General features: G+C 42.9%; 1 protein-coding gene across 5 annotated transcripts in view; it reads right to left on the bottom strand.

Moving 5' to 3' along the window:
* KDM1B (lysine demethylase 1B) overlaps positions 1–20,225 on the bottom strand; it is a 63,068-nt gene that overhangs the window by 5,944 nt on the left and 36,899 nt on the right. For 4 of the 5 annotated variants that reach the window (XM_066377130.1, XM_066377129.1, XM_066377132.1 and 1 more), the window contains 9 exons: positions 19,440–19,577; positions 18,153–18,324; positions 15,406–15,533; positions 14,083–14,214; positions 12,337–12,411; positions 8,210–8,326; positions 7,421–7,546; positions 5,987–6,109; positions 4,167–4,319 (listed from right to left, as the gene is read on the bottom strand). In XM_066377130.1, the coding sequence (XP_066233227.1) occupies positions 4,167–4,319; positions 5,987–6,109; positions 7,421–7,546; positions 8,210–8,326; positions 12,337–12,411; positions 14,083–14,214; positions 15,406–15,533; positions 18,153–18,324; positions 19,440–19,577 (1,164 nt within the window). The remainder of the gene's footprint in view (positions 1–4,166; positions 4,320–5,986; positions 6,110–7,420; positions 7,547–8,209; positions 8,327–12,336; positions 12,412–14,082; positions 14,215–15,405; positions 15,534–18,152; positions 18,325–19,439; positions 19,578–20,225) is intronic. The other variant, XM_066377133.1, reaches the window with a different exon arrangement.

The raw sequence follows: 20,225 nt of genomic DNA, 5'->3' as shown, positions 1-20,225 counted from the left end.
ATTGAATGATAAGATAACCTGGACATGTTTTCTTTGAATATATGTACCCTGATTTATTGATGTCACCCCATTAAAATTAATAAAAATTTATTTATAAAAAAAAAAAAGAGCTGGAGCACAAACTTACTTGGACTCACTCCCTGAGCTCCAGAGCTGCGGCAGCAGCTTCAAAGATACCAGAGATATACGGGAGGAACTGAACTGTCAGACATTAAGACTAGAGCTGAAGGGCAGCTATTTCCCAAACAGAAGTGCTGACAAAAGCCACTGTTCCTTTCCTGAGCCCTCCCCACAAAGAGCCAGTGGGTGGGCACCATATCTAAGTCTCCATCAACCTGGCTTATACTGTTTGCGCCACCCTGATGATTCCCTGAGGCCTGCTACACCCAGCTTGAGGGCCAACCCAAGCTATTTCCAGTGGCTTTTCCATACAAATGGCGTGTCTTGGCTCATGCTTAGACTTCCCTAAAATTTCTCCAACAAGCAGCTCTGGCCTTGGCATTCCTAGTACCTCTTGCTAAATGGCCCCGGCCTAGCATAGCAGCCATCCTTGGTTCACAGCTTGGCCTCTCCTGGGCACCCTCAAGTCCAGCAAAAGTAGCAGATATCGGCACACTGCTTTGTAGCACATGCCTGGTAGCTCCAGGTAGAACACAGGTGGAGGCTGACCCTGGCCTGCACCTCCCGGGAGGCCCCTGAGTCAGTGCACCCAGTGGACAGTGTCAGAGCACATTGAAGCACCACCCCATCACCTCCACGAGCCACATGCACAAAGTGCAGACTCAGAAGGCACCAGAGCCCTAGCTTCATAGGGTAGGCCCCTGCACAGCAGATCTTCCAAGGCGGTAGTAGCCAGTCCTGAGAGCTGATCAGCCCAAGGGTAAATCCCTCTCCACTGATGTGCCAACAGCAATCAAGGCTCAACTACAATAGGAGGCCTGCGGGGGACCACACCTGAGGCCCAGCTCAGGTGACCAGGGAGGCTGTGCTACTTGGACACCTACTACACAAGGCCACTCCACCAAGCCTGGGAGATATAGCAGCTCTACCTAATACATAGGGAGGTTGCCAAAATGAGGAGACAGAGGAACATTCTGAAAGAATAGAACAAAACTCCAGAAAAAGAACTAAATAAAATGGAAACAATCTACCAGATGCAGAGTTAAAAACACTGGTTATAAGAACATTCAATGAACTTAGAGGAAGAGTAGATGAACTTGATGCAAACTTCAACAAAGAGACAGGAAGCATAAAAATAGAAGAGGACACATAACAGACTAGTCAGAAATGAAGGATACACTAACTGAAATGAAGAATAAAGTACAGGGAATTAATAGTAGAGTTGATGAAGCCAATAATCAAATCATCCATATGGAATATCAGGAAGCAGAAAACCATCAAGAGAAAAAAAAAAAAGAGGGAGAGAATCCAAAAAAGTGAGGATAGTGTAAAGAGCCTCTGGGACAACTTCAGGTGTACCAACATTTGCATCAAGGGGGTGCTAGAAGCAGAAAAGAGAGAGCAAGGAATTGAAAACCTATTATGAGAAAATAATGACAGAAATATTCCTTAAGCTGGTGAAGGAAATAAGACATATAAAATCCAGGAAATGCACAAAGTCCCAAACAAGACGAACACAAAGAGGCCCACACCAAGACACATCATAATTAAAATTGCAAAAGCTTAGAGACAAGGAGAGAATCTTAAAAGCAGCGAGAAAAAAGCAGTTAGTTACTTACAAGGGCGCTCCCATAAGACTGTCAGCTGATTTCACAACAAAAATTTTGCAGGCCAGAAAGAACTGGCAAGAAATATTTAAAGTGATGAAAAGCAAGGACCTACAACCAAGATTACTCTACTCAGCAAAGCTATCATTTAGAAGGACATAAAATGATCTTTCCAGACAAGAAAAAGCTAACAGTTCATCACCACCAAACCAGTGTCATATGAAATGTTAATAGTCTTCTTTAAGAAGAAGAAAAAAATATAAAAAATATAAATAAAATGGTAATAAATACATATGTATCCACAACTGAATCTAAAAAATAAAATAAATTAACAAGTAGAACAGAAACAGACTCATTGATGCAGATAACATTTGGATGGTTGCCTGACTGGAGGCGAGTTGAGGGTGGATGAAAAAGGTGAAGGGGTTAAGAAGTATAAACTGGCAGTGGTAGTTACAGAAGACTCACTGGGTTGTAGAGTATAGCACAGGGAATATAGTGAATATTCTAATTATCTATGGTGTCAGATGGCTACAAGAATTATCAGGATGATCACTTAGTTATATAAAGCAGTGGTCCCCAAACCCCGGGCTGTGGACTGGTACCGGTCTGTGGGCCATTTGGTACCGGTCTGCAGAGAAAGAATAAATAACTTACATTATTTCCGTTTTATTTATATTTAAGTCTGAACGATGTTTTATTTTTAAAAAATGACCAGATTCCCTCTGTTACATCCAAGACTCACTCTTGATGCTTGTCTCGGTCACGTGATACATTTATCTGTCCCACCCTAAAGGCCAGTCGGTGAAAATATTTTCTGACATTAAACTGGTCTGTGGCCCAAAAAAGGTTGGGGACCACTGATATAAAGTTTAATCACTGGGTGGTATATCTGAAACTATGCAATATAATATTGTATGTTAACTGGAATTGAAAAATAAAAATTGGCCCAGGCCGGTTGGCTCAGTGGAGAGTGTCAGCTTGGAGCGTGAATGTCCCAGGTTCACTTCCTGGTCAGAGCACACAGGAGAAGCACCATCTGCTCCCCCTCGTGCTTCTCTTTCTCTCTCTCTCCCCCTCCTGCAGCCATGGCTCGATTGGAGCGAGTTGGCCTAGGGTGCTGAGGATGGCTCCATGGCCTCTGCCTCAGGTGCTAAGAAGAGCTCAGTTGCTGAGCAATGGAGCAACACCCCAGATGGGCAGAGCATCAACCCCTAATGGGCTTGCCAGGTGGCTCCTAATTGGGGTGCATGAGGAAGTCTATCTCCACCTACTCTCCTCTCACTGAATAAAAAAATATATATATTTAAAGTAAAAAAAAAGAATTAAGCTAACGAAAAACAAGGTTATTATGACGGTCAAAACAGAGAACTATATAGGAATGGAATCAATGAACTCCGTGGTCAGCAGTAAGCAACATTAACCAAGCCACATCACTTCAACAATGACACCAACTTCACTGTGAAGTAAACATGTAGTGAAGAGATGAAACGAGCTAAATCTTTTAACCTGATAGGAAGTCATTAATAATGTCTAACTTGTAAAATCAAAAGACAATATAAGTATTTTAAAACATGAAGTAAATTCCAGAAGAAAGAGCAGAGAGTTAGAAATGGTTGCTCTGGAAGTCTGAGGAGGATTACTGAGAGGACCTCTGCTGTTTGTCATCATAAAACTTCACAGGTTTTTTTTGCCTGACCAGGCGGTGGCGCAGTGGATAAAGTGTTGAACTGGGATGCGGAGGACCCAGGTTTAAAACCCCAAGGTGGCCTGACCAGGAGGTGGCGCAGTGGATAGAGCGTCAGACTGGGATGCGGAAGGACCCAGGTTCGAGACCCCGAGGTCGCCAGCTTGAGTGCAGACTCATCTGGTTTGAGCAAAGCTCACCAGCTTGGACCCAAAGTCACTGGCTCCAGCAAGGGGTTACTCCGTCTGCTGAAGACCCGCGGTCAAGGCACATATGAGAAAGCAATCAATGAACAACTAAGGTGTTGCAACGCGCAATGAAAAACTAATGATTGATGCTTCTCATCTCTCTCCATTCCTGTCTGTCTGTCCCTGTCTATCCCTCTCTCTGACTCACTCTCTGTCTCTGTAAAAACAACAACAAAAAAAACAAAATCAAAACCCCAAGGTGGCTGGCTTGAGCAAGAGGTCACTAGGTCTGCTGCAGCCCCCCAGTCCCCCACCCCCGTCAAGGAACAAATGAAAAAGCAATCAATGAACAGCTAAGGTGCCACAATGAAGAATTGATGTTTCTCATATCTCTCTCCTCCTGTCTGTTCCTATCTGTCCCCCTCTCTCTCTGTCTCTGTCACACACACATACACACACACAAAAAAAAACCCACAAAAAAAAGTTTTTAAACTCTGGACATTTATCATTTTAATTAAAAGAAATCAAAATAAAAGTAAGTGGGTTTAGTATCATGATACATACCTCTCCAGCAAAGAAGATGGTTCCTTGTATCTCTTCAGCAATGATATCGTAGGCTTCGCCACTCCCACCTGTCTTCACAAAACTGTATGCCATCTGAATCCAGGGGTCTGTGCTCCACCGAGTGACAAAATGCTTTGTGGGATCGGGGACTTCCTGTGTCAGGTTGAACATGATCAAGAAGGGAGTTAGTCATGATGCATCCCAAACTATAAATATACAGTCCTCCCTCCCATTAGAAACTGAGGTCATTCTTGTAGCTTTCTGAAATAGCCATTTTCAGTATGTTCCTCTGACCCTTTATGACCCTAACCCATATCTGTGCACCATTCTTACCTCCTGCCCCAGCTCTGCAACCTCCCCCTGCACATGTCTCCTCACTTTACATTTCACCCTCCTCCTGCGTACATGGGGCCATCACCTCCCCCCCACCCTGGCCTGTGCCTGAGATGCAGAAGGCAGGGCCTCAGCCAGAGTAGGGAAGGGAGGGCTGGAGTTCTAGGACCTAAGGTGGAATCTCAACAAGCTCCACAAACAGCTATCCAAGATGTGTTTCACGCTAAGTTTCAAATCATTTCGTAAGCCAGCCTCTGCGAAGCACCATCATGAAACTATGTCCTCAGTGCTGAATAATTTGAAAACAAATATTTGGACATAACCCCAGAGCTGGGCACTACTATGAGAGATAACAACATCATGCAAAATAAGCAACACCCCTGGATGCCTCTCTTTCTCTAATTTCTGTGACCTTTGAGTCATTCCACTTCTTTCCACGTCTGTTCCTTTATTTGAAAAAGATATAAGCCACACCATTTATAAATCTCCAGAGACTGAGATTTAATAAATTGACAAGTAAAAAGTACCTTAAGCTCCTTGGAGAAAGACAGAAAAGACACTGGCTGCTTATGTGGGGTACAAAAAATTTCTAGACAATGTCCCTTTAAAAGGAAAGTTATTGCTAAAGCCTTTAGGGCAGGCGTCCCCAAACTACGGGCCCGCAGGCTGCAATGCGGCCCCCTGAGGCCATTTATCCAGCCCCCACTGCACTTCTGGAAGGGGTACCTCTTTCATTGGTGGTCAGTGAGAGGACCACTGTATTTGGCAGCCCTCCAATGGTCTGAGGAACAGTGAACTGGCCCCCTGTGTAAAAAGTTTGGAGACCCCTGCTTAGGGTTTGGGTAAATACAGAATTGTTGGAAATTCTGAGCCTTTTACATCCTTAAGAAAGAGGGTGTTCATGATGTAAGGAAAAGGGGAAGGAAGCTAACAGTGTAAGAGGAGGGATGGGGCACTGTTATGGATACATTTATGTCCCCCCTAAAATCATACGTTGAAGCCCTAACTCCCACTACTTTATAATATGACCATGTTTGAGAAAGAGCCTTTAATGAAGTAATTAAGTTTAAATGTGGTCATTAGGGTAGCCTGAATCCAGTATGACTGGTGTCTTTATAAGAAAGAGGATTAGGCCACAGACAACACAGAGGGGTGACCATGTGAAGCCACAGCAAGAAGGCAGCCATCTATAAGCCAAGGAGGGAGTCCTCAAGGAAACCAAACCTGCCAACATCTTGATCTTGGACTTCTAGCCTCCAGAATGGTCAGAAAACAAACTCCATTGTTTAAACCTCCAGGCTGTGGTATTTTGTTATGGCAGCTCTAGCAATCTAATCCAGGAACTTCGGTGGAAAGTTGGGTGTTGGCCAAGAGAAGAATGTGGCCCACTGCCTTGACTCCCCTCACTCGGTAACAGCGGCGTGCAGCGGGGAAGAGCACACTGGGAGCGGGCATGTCCTTCCCGTCCTGGAGAGGGCGTCTCTGACCTGCTCCTTGAACAGCTCCCGGAGCGTGGCCATGCACTGCTGCAGCACCTGCTTGTCATCCAAGTTCCAGAGGGAGGCCACCGCCTCCCCAGCAATCACAGACATCAGCACGCTGTGTTTCTTCTGGACACGTGACAGAGAAAAGCAGTTTATATACTTTTCACTTGGGTGCAAAAGTCTCTAAATGCACTACTCCAAAGAGATGACCTCACCTCACAAATTAAATTTCATTATTTCCTACCGTTCCTATCCTTCCACTCACCTGCCCATTCTACTCACAGACACTCATTACTCGCCTAGACACTACACATTTTTTTATTGTACCCTGCTGAAAAAAAAAACCAGGAGGCAGCGTAAATATCTGATTGAGGGTTCTCTTGGCTTTTCGCTTGTAAGAACTTGTTTTAGAAGAAGTGGAACAAGGTTGAGAAGGGAAGTCTGTGGATTAAGTAAGGGAAAGAACTTTCTCAAATAGTAAAGAAACTTTGCCCTCAGCTCCCATGTGAAATCTTTTAAGATGCTTCTTGGAATTAAGACAAAAAACAGGCCCTGGCCGGTTGGCTCAGCGGTAGAGCGTCGGCCTAGCGTGCGGAGGACCCGGGTTCGATTCCCGGCCAGGGCACACAGGAGAAGCGCCCATTTGCTTCTCCACACCTCCGCCGTGCTTTCCTCTCTGTCTCTCTCTTCCCCTCCCGCAGCCAAGGCTCCACTGGAGCAAAGATGGCCCGGGCGCTGGGGATGGCTCTGTGGCCTCTGCCTCAGGCGCTAGAGTGGCTCTGGTCGCAACATGGCGACGCCCAGGATGGGCAGAGCATCGCCCCCTGGTGGGCAGAGCGTCGCCCCATGGTGGGCGTGCCGGGTGGATCCCGGTCGGGCGCATGCAGGAGTCTGTCTGACTGTCTCTCCCTGTTTCCAGCTTCAGAAAAATGAAAAAAAAAAAAAAAAAGACAAAAAACAAACAACTGGGATTCCTTTGCATGACATCAGCACCACCATAGCTTTCAAATCATTAATGTCCCCCACCAATCACATCTGCTAACACCAAGACCTGCCCTCACCTGGGCCAATCAGAGCCCAGCCTTCACAGCACTGCTGGAGGATCCTTGGGAAGTCCTTTTCTAGTACCACTCATGGCTACGCTGTGGTAGGCTCTCCCTAAAAGGAATTCCCCTATCAGCCTGAAATAATGCAGTTTCCACAAGTGACCAACTCATTTCTCAGGGAGCAACAACAGCACTTTGAGAAAATATGGCAGATAATGGGGCTCCTACCCTATAGGAAAATGTCCCATCCAAGTATCCTCCCAGAATATAAACATACATTGAGAGTGTCCACGATGTCCATTAGTTTTTCAGCTAGACATGTAAATAATTACCACACAGTATTTTAAACTGTAATAGAGAAATTCACACCACGTTTCACCAATGACTTTACCTGGGGATCCATGTCATAGAATACAGCAAAAAGCCCTCGTTTGCTGGCACAAGGAGGGACATGCCCAAAAAAGTCCGCCCCTTGAACCTTACTGTCCCAGAATCTATAAGGAAATTGCAAGGCAATCTGAAAAGTAAGCAAGAGAAAAATGGTTAACAGTGTCTTTAATCAAAAGTACAACAATCTCTGAGAAGTAACCTATAGCTCTTAACTAAAACTACACTAAAAAAAAAAAAACAAGCCTCACTACTCCCTTTTCATTCTCCAACCTCCGTTCTCTTCTCTGTGAGCATCTGGCCATTCGTGTCCCTCAGATCCGTACTCCCAATAACAACCTCTCGGCTAATCTGAAAATACAAAGCATTCATGAGACTCGGTCTTGAAGCTGAAGTCCCTACAATAAATTCTGACTCCCTCGTCAGTCCGCCATTATCTCCTACAGCACTGGCAGATTCTGCTAAAAAGATTTTAAAGGCAGAGGAAGCCAAACATTCTCCCCACTGGGACCGACCAATGGAGGACAGAAGAAAAAGAAGAACTGCTTATTTATATAACAAGTTCTAATTCTGAATAACAAGATTATCCTCCTGAAGTTAAAATTCACAGAGCTCAGCCAGCTCTCCTCCTTACGTTTTCATAATATCCTTCTGTAATAACTCAAACGTAAAGGAAATCTTTAAATTCTATTTGGATTCAAAATTACCTACTACTTCTCAATATCAGAAGTGAAGGAACTCCTGTCAACTGACATTAATCTCTGTAGTTCTGGGGCTTACATGATCCAGTCACCTTTTCAATGATGCCTGCACCTAAGCTGTTGATAGCCTTCATCTTCTTGTCTGACAGCAGTGGGTTAAACTGAATGGCACCCTTCTGCAGTAAGGCCAGTGGTACTGTGACTAATACCTGTGGGAAATAATTAACAGTTAACATACAAGCAGCAACTGACTTAACATCACTACAACCCAGTGCGTGTGTTTCCAGGAAAATCTCAATCCTAAAGAACATTCTTCTCTGTTGCTGGTCATGAGACAGTCAGTATCCCACACTGCCATGCACAGCTGTGCAGGCTGCTCACTGCAAAAAGGTGCCTGGCTGGGAAGCACTGGCATCTGCATGAAGGAACTTGCAGAAAGGTCTAGATGATTTATAATAACCCCAGGTTAAGAAGAGTCAGCAGATCCCAATCCTGAAAATAAGTGCTGTAAGAAGGGATGTACCTAGATCTGGAGTCAGGAGAACTAAACTTGTGCATCATTTCTGACGCTTTCTAAAGTGTGACCAAGAAAATACCCACCCTACTAATCGCAAAGGATTGGGTTAATGCTTAAAACAAAACCCCTTACAATATACATCAATATGCCTTATAAATGGTAAAGCACGTCACAAACACCAGGGACTATTACAATCATGTAAAGCCACATGAAATTTTTTTTAAAAGAAGGAAGCAATTTATTGCAGGTTCTTGGCCTGACCTATAGTGGCACAGTAGATAAAGTGTCAATTTGGGAATGCTGAGGTTGCCAGTTGGAAACCCCGGGCTTGCCTGGTCAAGGCACATATGGGAGTTGATGCTTTCTGCTCCTCCCCACTTTTTCTCTCTCTCTTTCTCTCTCTCTAAAAATGAATAAATAAAATCTAAAAAAAAATTATTTCATGGTCTCAAGTGGCTTACAGAATCATTTAGCTAACAGATGAAGTAACAGATGCTAACAGAGCCTTCAAGAATGGCTCTCAAAAGTCTTTTACAAAACCAGGCCATCAAAGAAACTTGCTGTCTTTCTACACCAGGGGTCCCCAAACTTTTTACACAGGGGGCCAGTTCACTGTCCCTCAGACCGTTGTAGGGCCGGACTATAAAGAAAACTATAAACAAATCCCTATGCACACTGCACATATCTTATTTTAAAGTAAAAAAAATAGAACGGGAACAAATACAATATTTTAAATAAAGAACAAGTAAATTTAAATCAACAAACTGACCAGTATTTCAATGGGAACTATGCTCCTCTCACTGACCACCAATGAAAGAGGTGCCCCTTCCGGAAGTGTGGTGGGGGCCGGATAAATGGCCTCAGGGGGCCGCATGCGGCCCGCGGGCCATAGTTTGGGGACCCCTGCTCTACACAGTCAGGAAATTTCTGGCTCCAGAACCATGTGACCAATGCCACAACCAGGAGCCATTAATACCACTATCAGAATCACGCCACTTATAGAACAGCCTGTACCAGCAAAATGGATTCCTCGTGTCCTGCCTCGACTCCCTTGTCTCCCATCCAAGTACTTACCAGGCCCAACCCTGCTTAGCTTCCGAGATCAGATGAGATCGGGCATGTTCAGGGTCGTATGGCTGTAGACTCAACTCCCTTGTAGTTAATGATTGAACAGGACCCTCAACTGTCCCTGCTATAGAAGAACCAAACACCCCGACCATTGTGTTTGTCAGCAGATGGAGCAGAAATGAAGTAAAAGCCAGACTAGACCTTCCATATCATACAAGTGCATTGGCATGACCAAACCATTTATTATTTAGAGCCCCAGCTGCAAAGGAGTCTGGGAAGGTGCGTGCGTGTGTGTGTGTGTGTGTGTGTGTGTGTGTGTGTGTGTGTGCGCGCGCGCGCTTACTTTCTATCATCTACAGTACAAGGTAACAGGAAGACGGGAGTGGAATAAAGCTGAATGCAAAGCACAATATCCACCATGGCCTGCATCAGAGATTTAGTGTATTTGGCTCTGCAGTAGACAGAGCATCTTCCTGGAGTGCTGAGGTTGCCAGTAGGATCCCAGGGTCACTGGCTCCATCCTGAGAGTGCCGGCGTGACCCTGAGGGCACCAGTTTGAGCTCGGTCAGAGCAATATGAGAAGCAATCAATGAGTGCTAAGTGGAGCAAGTCTCTCTCTCTCTCTCTCTCTCTCTCCCCCCCACCATGTCTCTCCCACCCACTCAATTAAAAAAAAAAAAAGATTTAGTGTATGTGGCTTGATTCACAGAAATTCATAGTTCTTCCTGGGATTCTGTCACTGTTTTCTGCCACAAGAAAATTAGAAAAATTTAAAAGTAAAAACCATGTGCCCTATCCTCAATCTGGTTACAGGAAACAGCTACCATGTAACAACCAAAAAGATTACTCTTGGATATATAAATAAAAATTAGAAGAACATAAGATCTATAGATTTTCTTAATAAGGAAGAAGCTTTCAAAAGCACAGAAACTTAAGTAAAGTAACAGGCACAACATATAAACATATGCTATTAAAGAACTAAAACTACATCTCAGTTGAAGCAGCCTAGACTGAATTAGTTTGCAAATGTTTATCAGGGTATCCTGTCAAGTTAGAAATCTTTCATTTTTAAACTGGGGAAACTTCCAACTCAAACCATGTGATGTGTGCTGACAACCATAAAAATAAAAACATTTGCTTTAACCATTCAGAGTAGGCTTTGAAACGCAGGCTGAAGCTGTGCCCTGTAATATCTCTGGGAGCCAGAACACAAAGAGAGAAGAGCAAACATGCCTGGCCAGGGTCAGCAGAGGGCGACCCAGCAGGGTGAGTTTAACAGGCATGTCCTCTGGATGACCAAAGGCCGAGTTACAACATACCAGAGGTTGAGCCACAGGCTGACTTGCAATTTGAAAAAGAGAGATTAAAAAAAAAATTACCACTAATAAGAATTTGGGAGATTACCCTGACTAGGGTCATCTTACAAATCGTAAAGTAGTTCTTACAAATAAGGACACTGTTGCCTTGTGGTCCTCTACTCCAGCTGCATGCTGTAATCACTTAGGGAGTATCACAAATGTGACCAGACCAATTCAGTGAGAATCCCTGCGGGGTGATGTTTTGCAGTCTTTTCAAACACCTTCTGCATGGTTGTAATGTGCAGCCGGGACTGAGAACCACTATCAGTCCCAAGTCTATAGCACCACTAGTTAAAGGGATGAATAGTATGAGGCCCATTCCATGGACTCATGCACAAACCTCGTCTTTCCATTTGATATTCAATCCTTCACTTCTGTATGAATATCAAGGACTGTGAAATACTTTCAGATAACTAAAAAGGACAAAATGTAGACATAACTGAATTTAAATAAACTTATGGGGTTTATTAATCTTCCTGCACCCCAAGTAAGTGCCTTTGTTCTCCAACACTACAGAAATCTCAGTGTGATTTCACATATTACATTATAGCACCTTTTTCACTGTCCATCTACTGAAGTGGTTACAAAAACCTCAAATAGTATAGAAGTACTTCCGCAGTTTCAAAATGAAAACAGAGCTTTCCGGATTTGAAAAATGGTTTCATGGCAAAATGAACAAAAAAACTCATCAATCTGGAAAACAGTGAATTAAAGTAAAATAGATATCTTTTTTAATTTTTTTTAAAAAATTTAAAATTCATTTTAGAGAAGTGAGACAGAGAGAGAGAGAGAGAGAGAAAGGGGGGAGGAGCAGGAAGCATCAACTCCCATATGTGCCTTGACCCTGTAAGCCCAAGGTTTTGAACTGGCGACCTCAGTATTCCAGATCGACACTTTATCCACTGCGCTACCACAGGTCAGGCCTAAAATAGGTATTTTTAAAAGTAGGCCTTCTCAGAGCCTTTAATATGCCCCTGTATAACCCTAAAAGTAAACTGTAGTATACAATACTTTTCAAATTTATGTGGGCAAAAAATTTCTTTCTCAATTCTAAGGACTAATGTAGCACAGAACCCATTTTAAGAATTCCATCAGCCATGAATTTATTAGTGTTAGATTAGTTAAATCGGATTTGCACAATTAACTGGACGTGCATAACTCCTCAAAAATCAAACAAGGCTCCAGGCAGATTGCCAAAGGCCACCTTCTTGGTGGAAAAGACTCTTTTCAGTTTCTGCCAGGCACCTGAAGCACTTAGAAAAATTCCAGCACTTACCTTCTGTGCTGTATACCCTGTCCCATCTGTTGTGGTAACTTGTACTTCATCTCCCGAATAATCAATACTCTGGACCTGCTCAGAAAAACAATTATAAAAAACATGATGGAACCAAATGATCTGGGACCCCTCCCAAGTATCCTATTATGTAAATTTACATTTTTAAGGCAATGGAAAATCCTTTCCTGGCATTCAGAGATCAAAACAACAGTTACAGCCTGACCTGTGGTGGCGCAGTGGATAAAGTGTCGACCTGGAATGCTGAGGTCACCAGTTCAAAACCCTGGGCTTGCCCATTCAGGGCACATACAGGAAACAACTATGAGTTGATGCTTCCTGCACCTCCCCTCCTTTTTCTCTCTCTCTCTCTACACCCCTCTAAAATCTATAAATAAAATTATAAAAAAGGAGGGAGCCTGACCAGGTGGTGGTGCAGTGGATAGAACATCGGACTGGGATGTGGAGGACCCAGGGTTGAGACCCCAAGGTTGCCAGCTTGAGCATGGGCTCAACTGGTTTGAGCAAAGCTCACCAGCTTGGACCCAAGGTCGCTGGCTCGAGCAAGGGGTTACTCAGTCTGCTGAAGGCCCGCAGTCAAGGCACATATGAGAAAGCAATCAATGAACAACTAAGGTGTCACAACAAAAAACTAACGGTTGATGCTTCTCATCTCTCTGCATTCCTGTCTGTCCGTCTCTATCCCCCTCTCTGCCTCACTGTCTCTGGAAAAAAAAAAAAAGAAAGAAAGAAAAAAAACCCGTTACAGCCTATTTCAGGAAATTATCGCTCAGGCATTAAAATTTATAAATACTGGCCCTGGCCATGTAGCTCAGTTGGTTATAGCATCGTCCACTATGCCAAGGCTGTGGGTTCAATTCCCAGTCAGGGCACATATAAGAATCAACCAATGAATGTGTAAATAAGTAGAATAACAAATCAATGTTTCTCTCTGTCCCTTTCCCCCTCTCCCCCTTGTTCTCTAAAAATTAAATTTTTGAAAAATTTATAAATACTATGTTTTTTTGTTTGTTTGTTTGTTTTTAGTTTTTGTGGCAGAGATAGAGTCAGAGAGAAGGACAGATAGGGACAGACAGACAGGAAGGGAGAGAGATGAGAAACATCAATTCTTCATTGCGGCTCCTTAGTTGTTCATTAATTGACCTCTCACATGTGCCTTGACCGTGGGGCCACAGCAGACCGAGCGACCCCTTGCTTGAGCCAGCGACCTTGGGTCCAAGCTGGTGAGCTTCGCTCAAACCAGATGAGCCTGCGCTCCAGCTGGCGGGTGACCTTGGGGGTCTCGAACCTGGGTCCTCCGCATCCCAGTTTGACGCTCTATCTACTGCACCACCGCCTGGTCAGGCTATAAATACTATGTTAAAATATGAAAAACCTTTATAATATAGTATAAAGTATAATATAAATAACTGCCTTTATGATTACAATAATGTACAGTAGAAATGCAAAGGGACAAGGATTTGAAGGCAAAATTTTAAAGTGAAAACAAGTATGCTGGGTCAGGGATGTTGTGAGCAACTTGAACACTTTATTATTAATGAAAATGCAACTGTATCACTATTGTTTCCAAATAGCAGCAGCTATGTAATTGATGTGGAGAAAAGTACTTGGAGGCAGTAGCTGATGGTCACAGTAAGTATCCTGTCTTCTGTGTAATCCACATGCCCCAAACTTGACATCCTCTAAAAATAAGGCCAGACCAGAGCCTCCTACCACTGTCATACTCACTGGGGATTGGAGCCGAATGTCTATTCCTTCAGCCAGTTTTTCAATGATGACAGAGTAGCCGGGAGTCAAGAGAGTGTGGTCACCAGCAAATTGGGCAAAGAATTCGTTGTGGTCCCAGGAGCGAGCAGACACCTGGGAAATAACAGGACAGGTTGGGGACAGAAGAGGTGTTCCTACCTCTTCTTGAGTCTGCACCTAAGGGAGAAGGAAAGAACCTCAAGATGGGAAGAGCCACCTGAGGCAGGAGGGCAGGGCTGCTATGAACAGGGCAGAACATGATGGAAGGAGGGGACACACAAACCAGCCCAGGTGGACACCGTGCTGACGAAGGAAATCGCTCAACAATGCACTGGAAAGCTTATTAAAATAAAAGGCAGATATGATTTGGGTGTGGGTACCACTCCTTAATAAAAATAAAAAACCATCTCAGAAAAGGAGAATTCTATGAGAGTAAAACCACATTTGATCAGCTCCCTATAAAAACATGCCATATTGGTCTTCAACATGGAAACTATAGAGATTGAAAAGCAGTATGACTTGAGAAAACAGTGCTATTCCAGTTGCCATGAAGAATCAAATGAACTTGGAGGCCCTGGCCAGGTGGCTCAGTGGATACAGTGTCATCCTGGTGCACCAAGGTCAAAGGCTCGATCCCAGTTCAGGGCACATATGAGAAGCACAATGAGTGCACAACTAAATGGAACAACTAAGTGGCTTCTCTCTCTCTCTCTCTCTCTCTCAAATCAATGGGGAATAAAAAAAGAATCAAATGAACATGGAGAGGTTCCAAAGAGGACAGACAGTTGAGTCAGGGGCCATCCATGGAGCCTCTATTCCAAATACAGAATATTTAAGTATCGAAATCACTTGGTTAAATAAGTTAGGCAAGTTTAAATTTATTTCAGCCAGATAAACAGGCCACCACTGCAAGGATACTGCTGTTCCAAGAGCAGTGTTTCAGACCATGCAGGGTTCCACAGCCTGGCCCCTGGGGCCTCTCTGGGGCACCGGGAGGAGGGCTGATGCACGGGCTCTGGGCCCCGATTCAGCCCAGTCACGCCCTGCACCACACACTAAGCTTTTTCACAGGCATTATTGAAAACAAAGTTTCTTTTGTTTTTCAAAAAAAAAAATTTTTTTTTTCAAAACCACTGTGGGGTTAATACGCTCATGAAATCGTGGTTTGCTAGCTTTTAGGCAGCAGAACCATTGTTTCCTGTTTGTCAAAACCAGCCCAAGTTCAATACTGAGATCGTATAAAATACACACACACATAAACAAAAACAAGCATTTCAAAGGAGGTTTCAGGAGACCTGGTCGCACCTGATGGAGGCTGCTGCCGCAGGCATACTCCAGGTTACTGAGGTGGAACTGAAGCACCTGTTCTTCCAGCTCACTGAACTGGATGCCAGATTCCTTAATAAAAGCTTTGTAGATCTCCTCTATTTTTTCTGTTGCGGGAACGGAGAAAAGCAGAAACAAACAGCATTAGCACTATTCTCTAATTCATTATTGTTTGTCCTCAACCGCCTTCAACCCGCAAACCCCGGACTTCCGAGGTCCTTTCCCGGGCCCACGCGGGGGAAAGGCATCTTGACAAGGCTGGCTTCTCTCAGGAAGTGAAAGCTTATCTTAACTGGAAACAAAGCTATGTAGGTTCCATATCTCCATGTCTCATTTCTGCTTAGTTCAGAAGCTGTTTCCTCTTTTGCGCAAGATACAGAAAAGCACCCTCTGCACATCCAGACAGATACCCACAGAGGATTCCCATTCCTCTTTGGTCTCAAGTCAAGTTTTTATAACATCTCACCTCAACTGAGGGATCTGTGGGACACTGACCACTGGCTGTATTCTGTCCCCAGCAATAGCCCACATGGGCTGTCATCACACCAGCCCTCCACCTTAGTACCTTTAATTAGGGGTTCTCTGTTGCCTGTGTAATAAATCCCCAACCCACAGCCAGACTGCCAGCATGTTCTTAACTTTTCCAAACATGGCAACACCACCTGCCAATTCACTCTGCTGCAGAGTCCCTTCCCCAGGCCTGCGATGGTGCCTGCGACAGTCCCCCTCACCGAGCACCACCCACCCGGCTCCCAGTCCCACAGAGCCTGGACTCTGCACGCCTCAGAAATCACATCTTGTTATCAACTTCAGCACTTATCTATCCCACTCAACTGGAACTTTCAACAACGCACACACAGCGTTGTGATACCATTCCAATTACTGTCTTAGACTCCTTTTGGGGAGTTTAAGGGAGGCTTACAACTGATAAATTATAAGCATTGTAATCCAGATTACTTCTTTATAACCTTCCTGGGGGAGATGACCATCCAATGTACACATTGCAGATGCGAAGCTTTTATAAAGTGCCGTGAACTTGCTTGACTAGCCCCAGGAAGACATATCAATTGCCTTTTGTTTGTTTTTTAGACAACTCAAGATTCTCACTAAAAATATCCATTCTTCCCCTGGATTGTAATATGGGAATGTCATAGCACCCCTGGATTTGCGCCAGGCTGTTGGCCCCAGACCACTGGGCTATTTTACCACTTTCGGGGCCTTCTTGTGCAATCCCATTCCTGCCTCCTGTCACTTGTTTTCCTTTAGGTTCTGTAGAGGTTCAGCAAGAACCAAGATTTGTGGAACAGTACAGAAAATTAAGTATAAACAGATAAAATATAAATGTGATTTTTATGTAAATACTATTTAGAAACTTCAGTACATATGCTCTGTAAAATTAACGCTAGTTTCTTAGTATTTATATTTTGTTTCTTTCAGTTAAGTGCTAACAAACTAAGATCTCAGCTGAGATACTGCTAGTCTGGCTATAACTAACCTTAGATACAGATATGTGCATTATTATTAAAGCTATTCCAAAAACTATTAATAAGATGAAATAGTTTCTTACACAGTAAGTGTTGCTGATCCTCCCTTATTTTAAATAAGGTTAAAAACAAAGCAATATCATTACATTTTTATTTGGTGACACTGAACGTATCAAGAAAATGCCATCCAGTGACTACCACACATGTGACAAACACTAACCAAATTCTGAGAACAACTATCATCAATTCCAGAAAATTCAACAACTCACCACTTGGTCTGGACACTATGGCAGATAATTAAATGATCCCTGTTGACCCCAGTACATTTCTGAAGATACTCTGTTATGGTTTGTCTGTCAACACCAATGGGGGTGATTACAGTGTAGGCCAGTCTCAGAAGGTTGGGGGTGGGGAGTGCAAATGAAAAACAAGAGACAGGCAGTCCCTACCTGAGGAGTTCACCCCAAACAGACATGGAGTATACACCAGAGTGAGGAACTAAGAACTCTTACAATGAAACAGAGTTGAAGCAAATTAACATCCTGAAAACCGAGTTCAAATGTTCATACTTTAAGAAACTCTGACATGCTTCCAAGAACACAAGTGAATAAATTCAGGTCATAAAGTTATACGTTAAATAAACACCAATTTAAGAAACAATATAGCAAAATTTCAGCTGGCACCTTCAAGGAAATGAGTCAGATACACAGTCAAGTTGCCTAGAGCGCTGCGGTTAATATTGTCCTTCTAGGACCAACGCCTAAAAAAATTTGAAGTAAAATTATTAAGTTATAATACACATTCTTGCATTCTTAAACAAAATATACTGAAAAAAAATCTTAACCTACTGCCCCCAAAAAGGAAAACAAATGGAATCCTGGCACACAGAAACACTTATCTGGAAAAGACATTATGTGGTGACTGTTAGCTCACAGAGGGCTTACCATACTTCACTCAAAAGGAAGCTCCTCTGGGAAACTGATAATTAAATATTTAATTTTTTTAAATACCAGCTATTGTGTAAAGTAAGATGTGTGTGTACACACAAGCACCTACAGGTCCCTGAGGAAGTTCTGCTCCCTCTGCAGAATGGTTCGGAGAACCCATCAGTCCACAAGGAATGCTCTGAAGAACTAATTTTACTGCATACATCAACCTCCCAGATGAATGATGTTCCTGCTGACCAAGCTTAGGTTAGAAGGAGACTTAGAGGGAACAATCAGAACACCATTCTCCCCATACCTCCTAAAGGGACATCCTGGAGCTGAGTCTTATCCTTCCTCCACTCAGAGACAACATCCAAGAGAGCATTAAAATGAAAATCCATGCGCTTGTCAATAGTGGGGTCAGTAATTCTTCCACCTTCCTGAATTAAGTCACATCTTTCTCCAAACTTATGCATGCTGATGCCAAGCTTCAAAATAATAAGAATAAGAAGGTGAAAATTTTCCCTGGAAAAAATTACGTACAGGTTCTAAGCTGCAATTAGACAGAGCTCTCATGGAGAAAAGGGTCTAGAGCCTCTAAAAAATAAAGCTGAATACACTTAACAGAAAATGACATCAAAGGAAGGCAGTGAGAAAACAGCATGATGTAGGAGACCTTTTCTGAGAATGAGAGGGGGACAGCGACAGCGTCTGTGCCATGCACTTTCCAGCTTTCCAGCCAATAGTTATTATGACGGCAGACGCTCCAGTGCACATGGCCGCTCCTCACACCAGCGTGCTGTCTCCTCTATGGGCCCTTGTGCGTGAGCACAAACACATGCTCACAGAGGTTGCAAATGAATTTACTGTTAATAAATATTTCAGGAAATACCTTGGGCCTACCCGGTCTTCAAAGAAACTATGCAGGGTAGCCTCAAAAAAGATTAAGATGCCCAGTTAAATACAACTCTCAGGTAAACAACAATAAAATAAAATAAAATAAAATAAATAAAATAAAATAAAATAAAATAAAATAAAATAAAATAAAATAAAATAAAATAAAATAAAATAAAATAAAATAAAATAAAATAAAATAAAATAAAAAAAATAAAATAAAATAAAATAAAATAAAATAAAATAAAATAAAATAAAATAAAATAAAATAAAATAAAATAAAATAAAATAAAATAAAAAATAAAATAAAATGAAATGAAATAAAATAAAATAAATATATATATATATGTATGTATGTCCCAAATATTGCATGCAAAGTATCTCGTGAAATATCTGGGACATACTTACACTAAAAAGTTACTTGTTATTTATCTGAATGTAACTAGGCATTTTGTATTTATTATTTGTTTACTCTGGCAACCCTAACACTGTGCTAATCCAGTGGCCTAAAGATAACACACAAATATAATTAAAGACCTTAGAAAAAAATATTGTAAGACCTGCAGTACCACCTTTCTCAGAAGGAAGAACTGTAACTGTATTTGCTTGTCAGAGAAGATGAGGGGCAAACGATCATCCTATTATTGAAGAGCACATTCACACTACACAAAAGCACACTGAAAATTCTTTCTTAAAGGAAGAAACCCACTTGTTCACACATGAGTGCTACTGGGTTGTTAATACAGCCATTGACAATCTGGGCTCCTCTTCCCACTGTGACACCTTTAAAAGACTTATCATCCCACACTCGGCCTCCAATTCTGTCTTTGGCTTCCAGCACAGTCACCTACAAAGACAAACAATGGAGGAAGCTAAGTTCAGTAGAATAGTCATATCAAATGTACTACTATAAATGTAGACTAATAGTTAAATAAATTTCATATTTGGTTAATAGTTTTATTACATTACTTTTTTTTCTTAAGTGAGAGAAGGGGAGATAGTGAGACAAACTCCCAATAGTGAGGTGCACCCTGACTGGGATCCTCCTGGCAACCCCATCTATGGCAGATGCTTGAATCAACTGAGCTATCCTCAGTGCCCAGGGCCAACGCTCAAACCACTTGAGCCACAGGCTGCAGGAGAGGTCGAGGGAGGGAAGGGGGAGAGGGAGGGGGAGTGAAGCAGATGGTCACTTCTTCTGTGCACCCTGATCAGGAATCGAACATGGGATGTCCATATGCCAGGCCAACGCTCTAGCCACTGATCCACCAGCCAGGGCCTATTACATTCCCAGAGAAATGACTTTGAAAAGAAACCAGTGTGAAGAGAAGCCAAAGCGGCTTTAAACAACTCAGAGTCTACTAAGGAATAAGTCAGTGGTCTGCTGGTAAAATCCTCACACTGTTCCCTTTCAAATCCTATAAGACATGATGAACTAGCCCATTAAATGCACTTGGAAAGCTTTCATGAAACAGCACTCCATAATTTATTTATT

Source organism: Saccopteryx leptura, chromosome 3 (assembly GCF_036850995.1).
Source record: "Saccopteryx leptura isolate mSacLep1 chromosome 3, mSacLep1_pri_phased_curated, whole genome shotgun sequence".
NCBI classification, from domain to species: domain Eukaryota; kingdom Metazoa; phylum Chordata; class Mammalia; order Chiroptera; family Emballonuridae; genus Saccopteryx; species Saccopteryx leptura.
The sequence above is the reverse complement of the archived record's forward strand: the minus strand, read 5'-3'. Positions and strand labels throughout refer to the sequence as shown.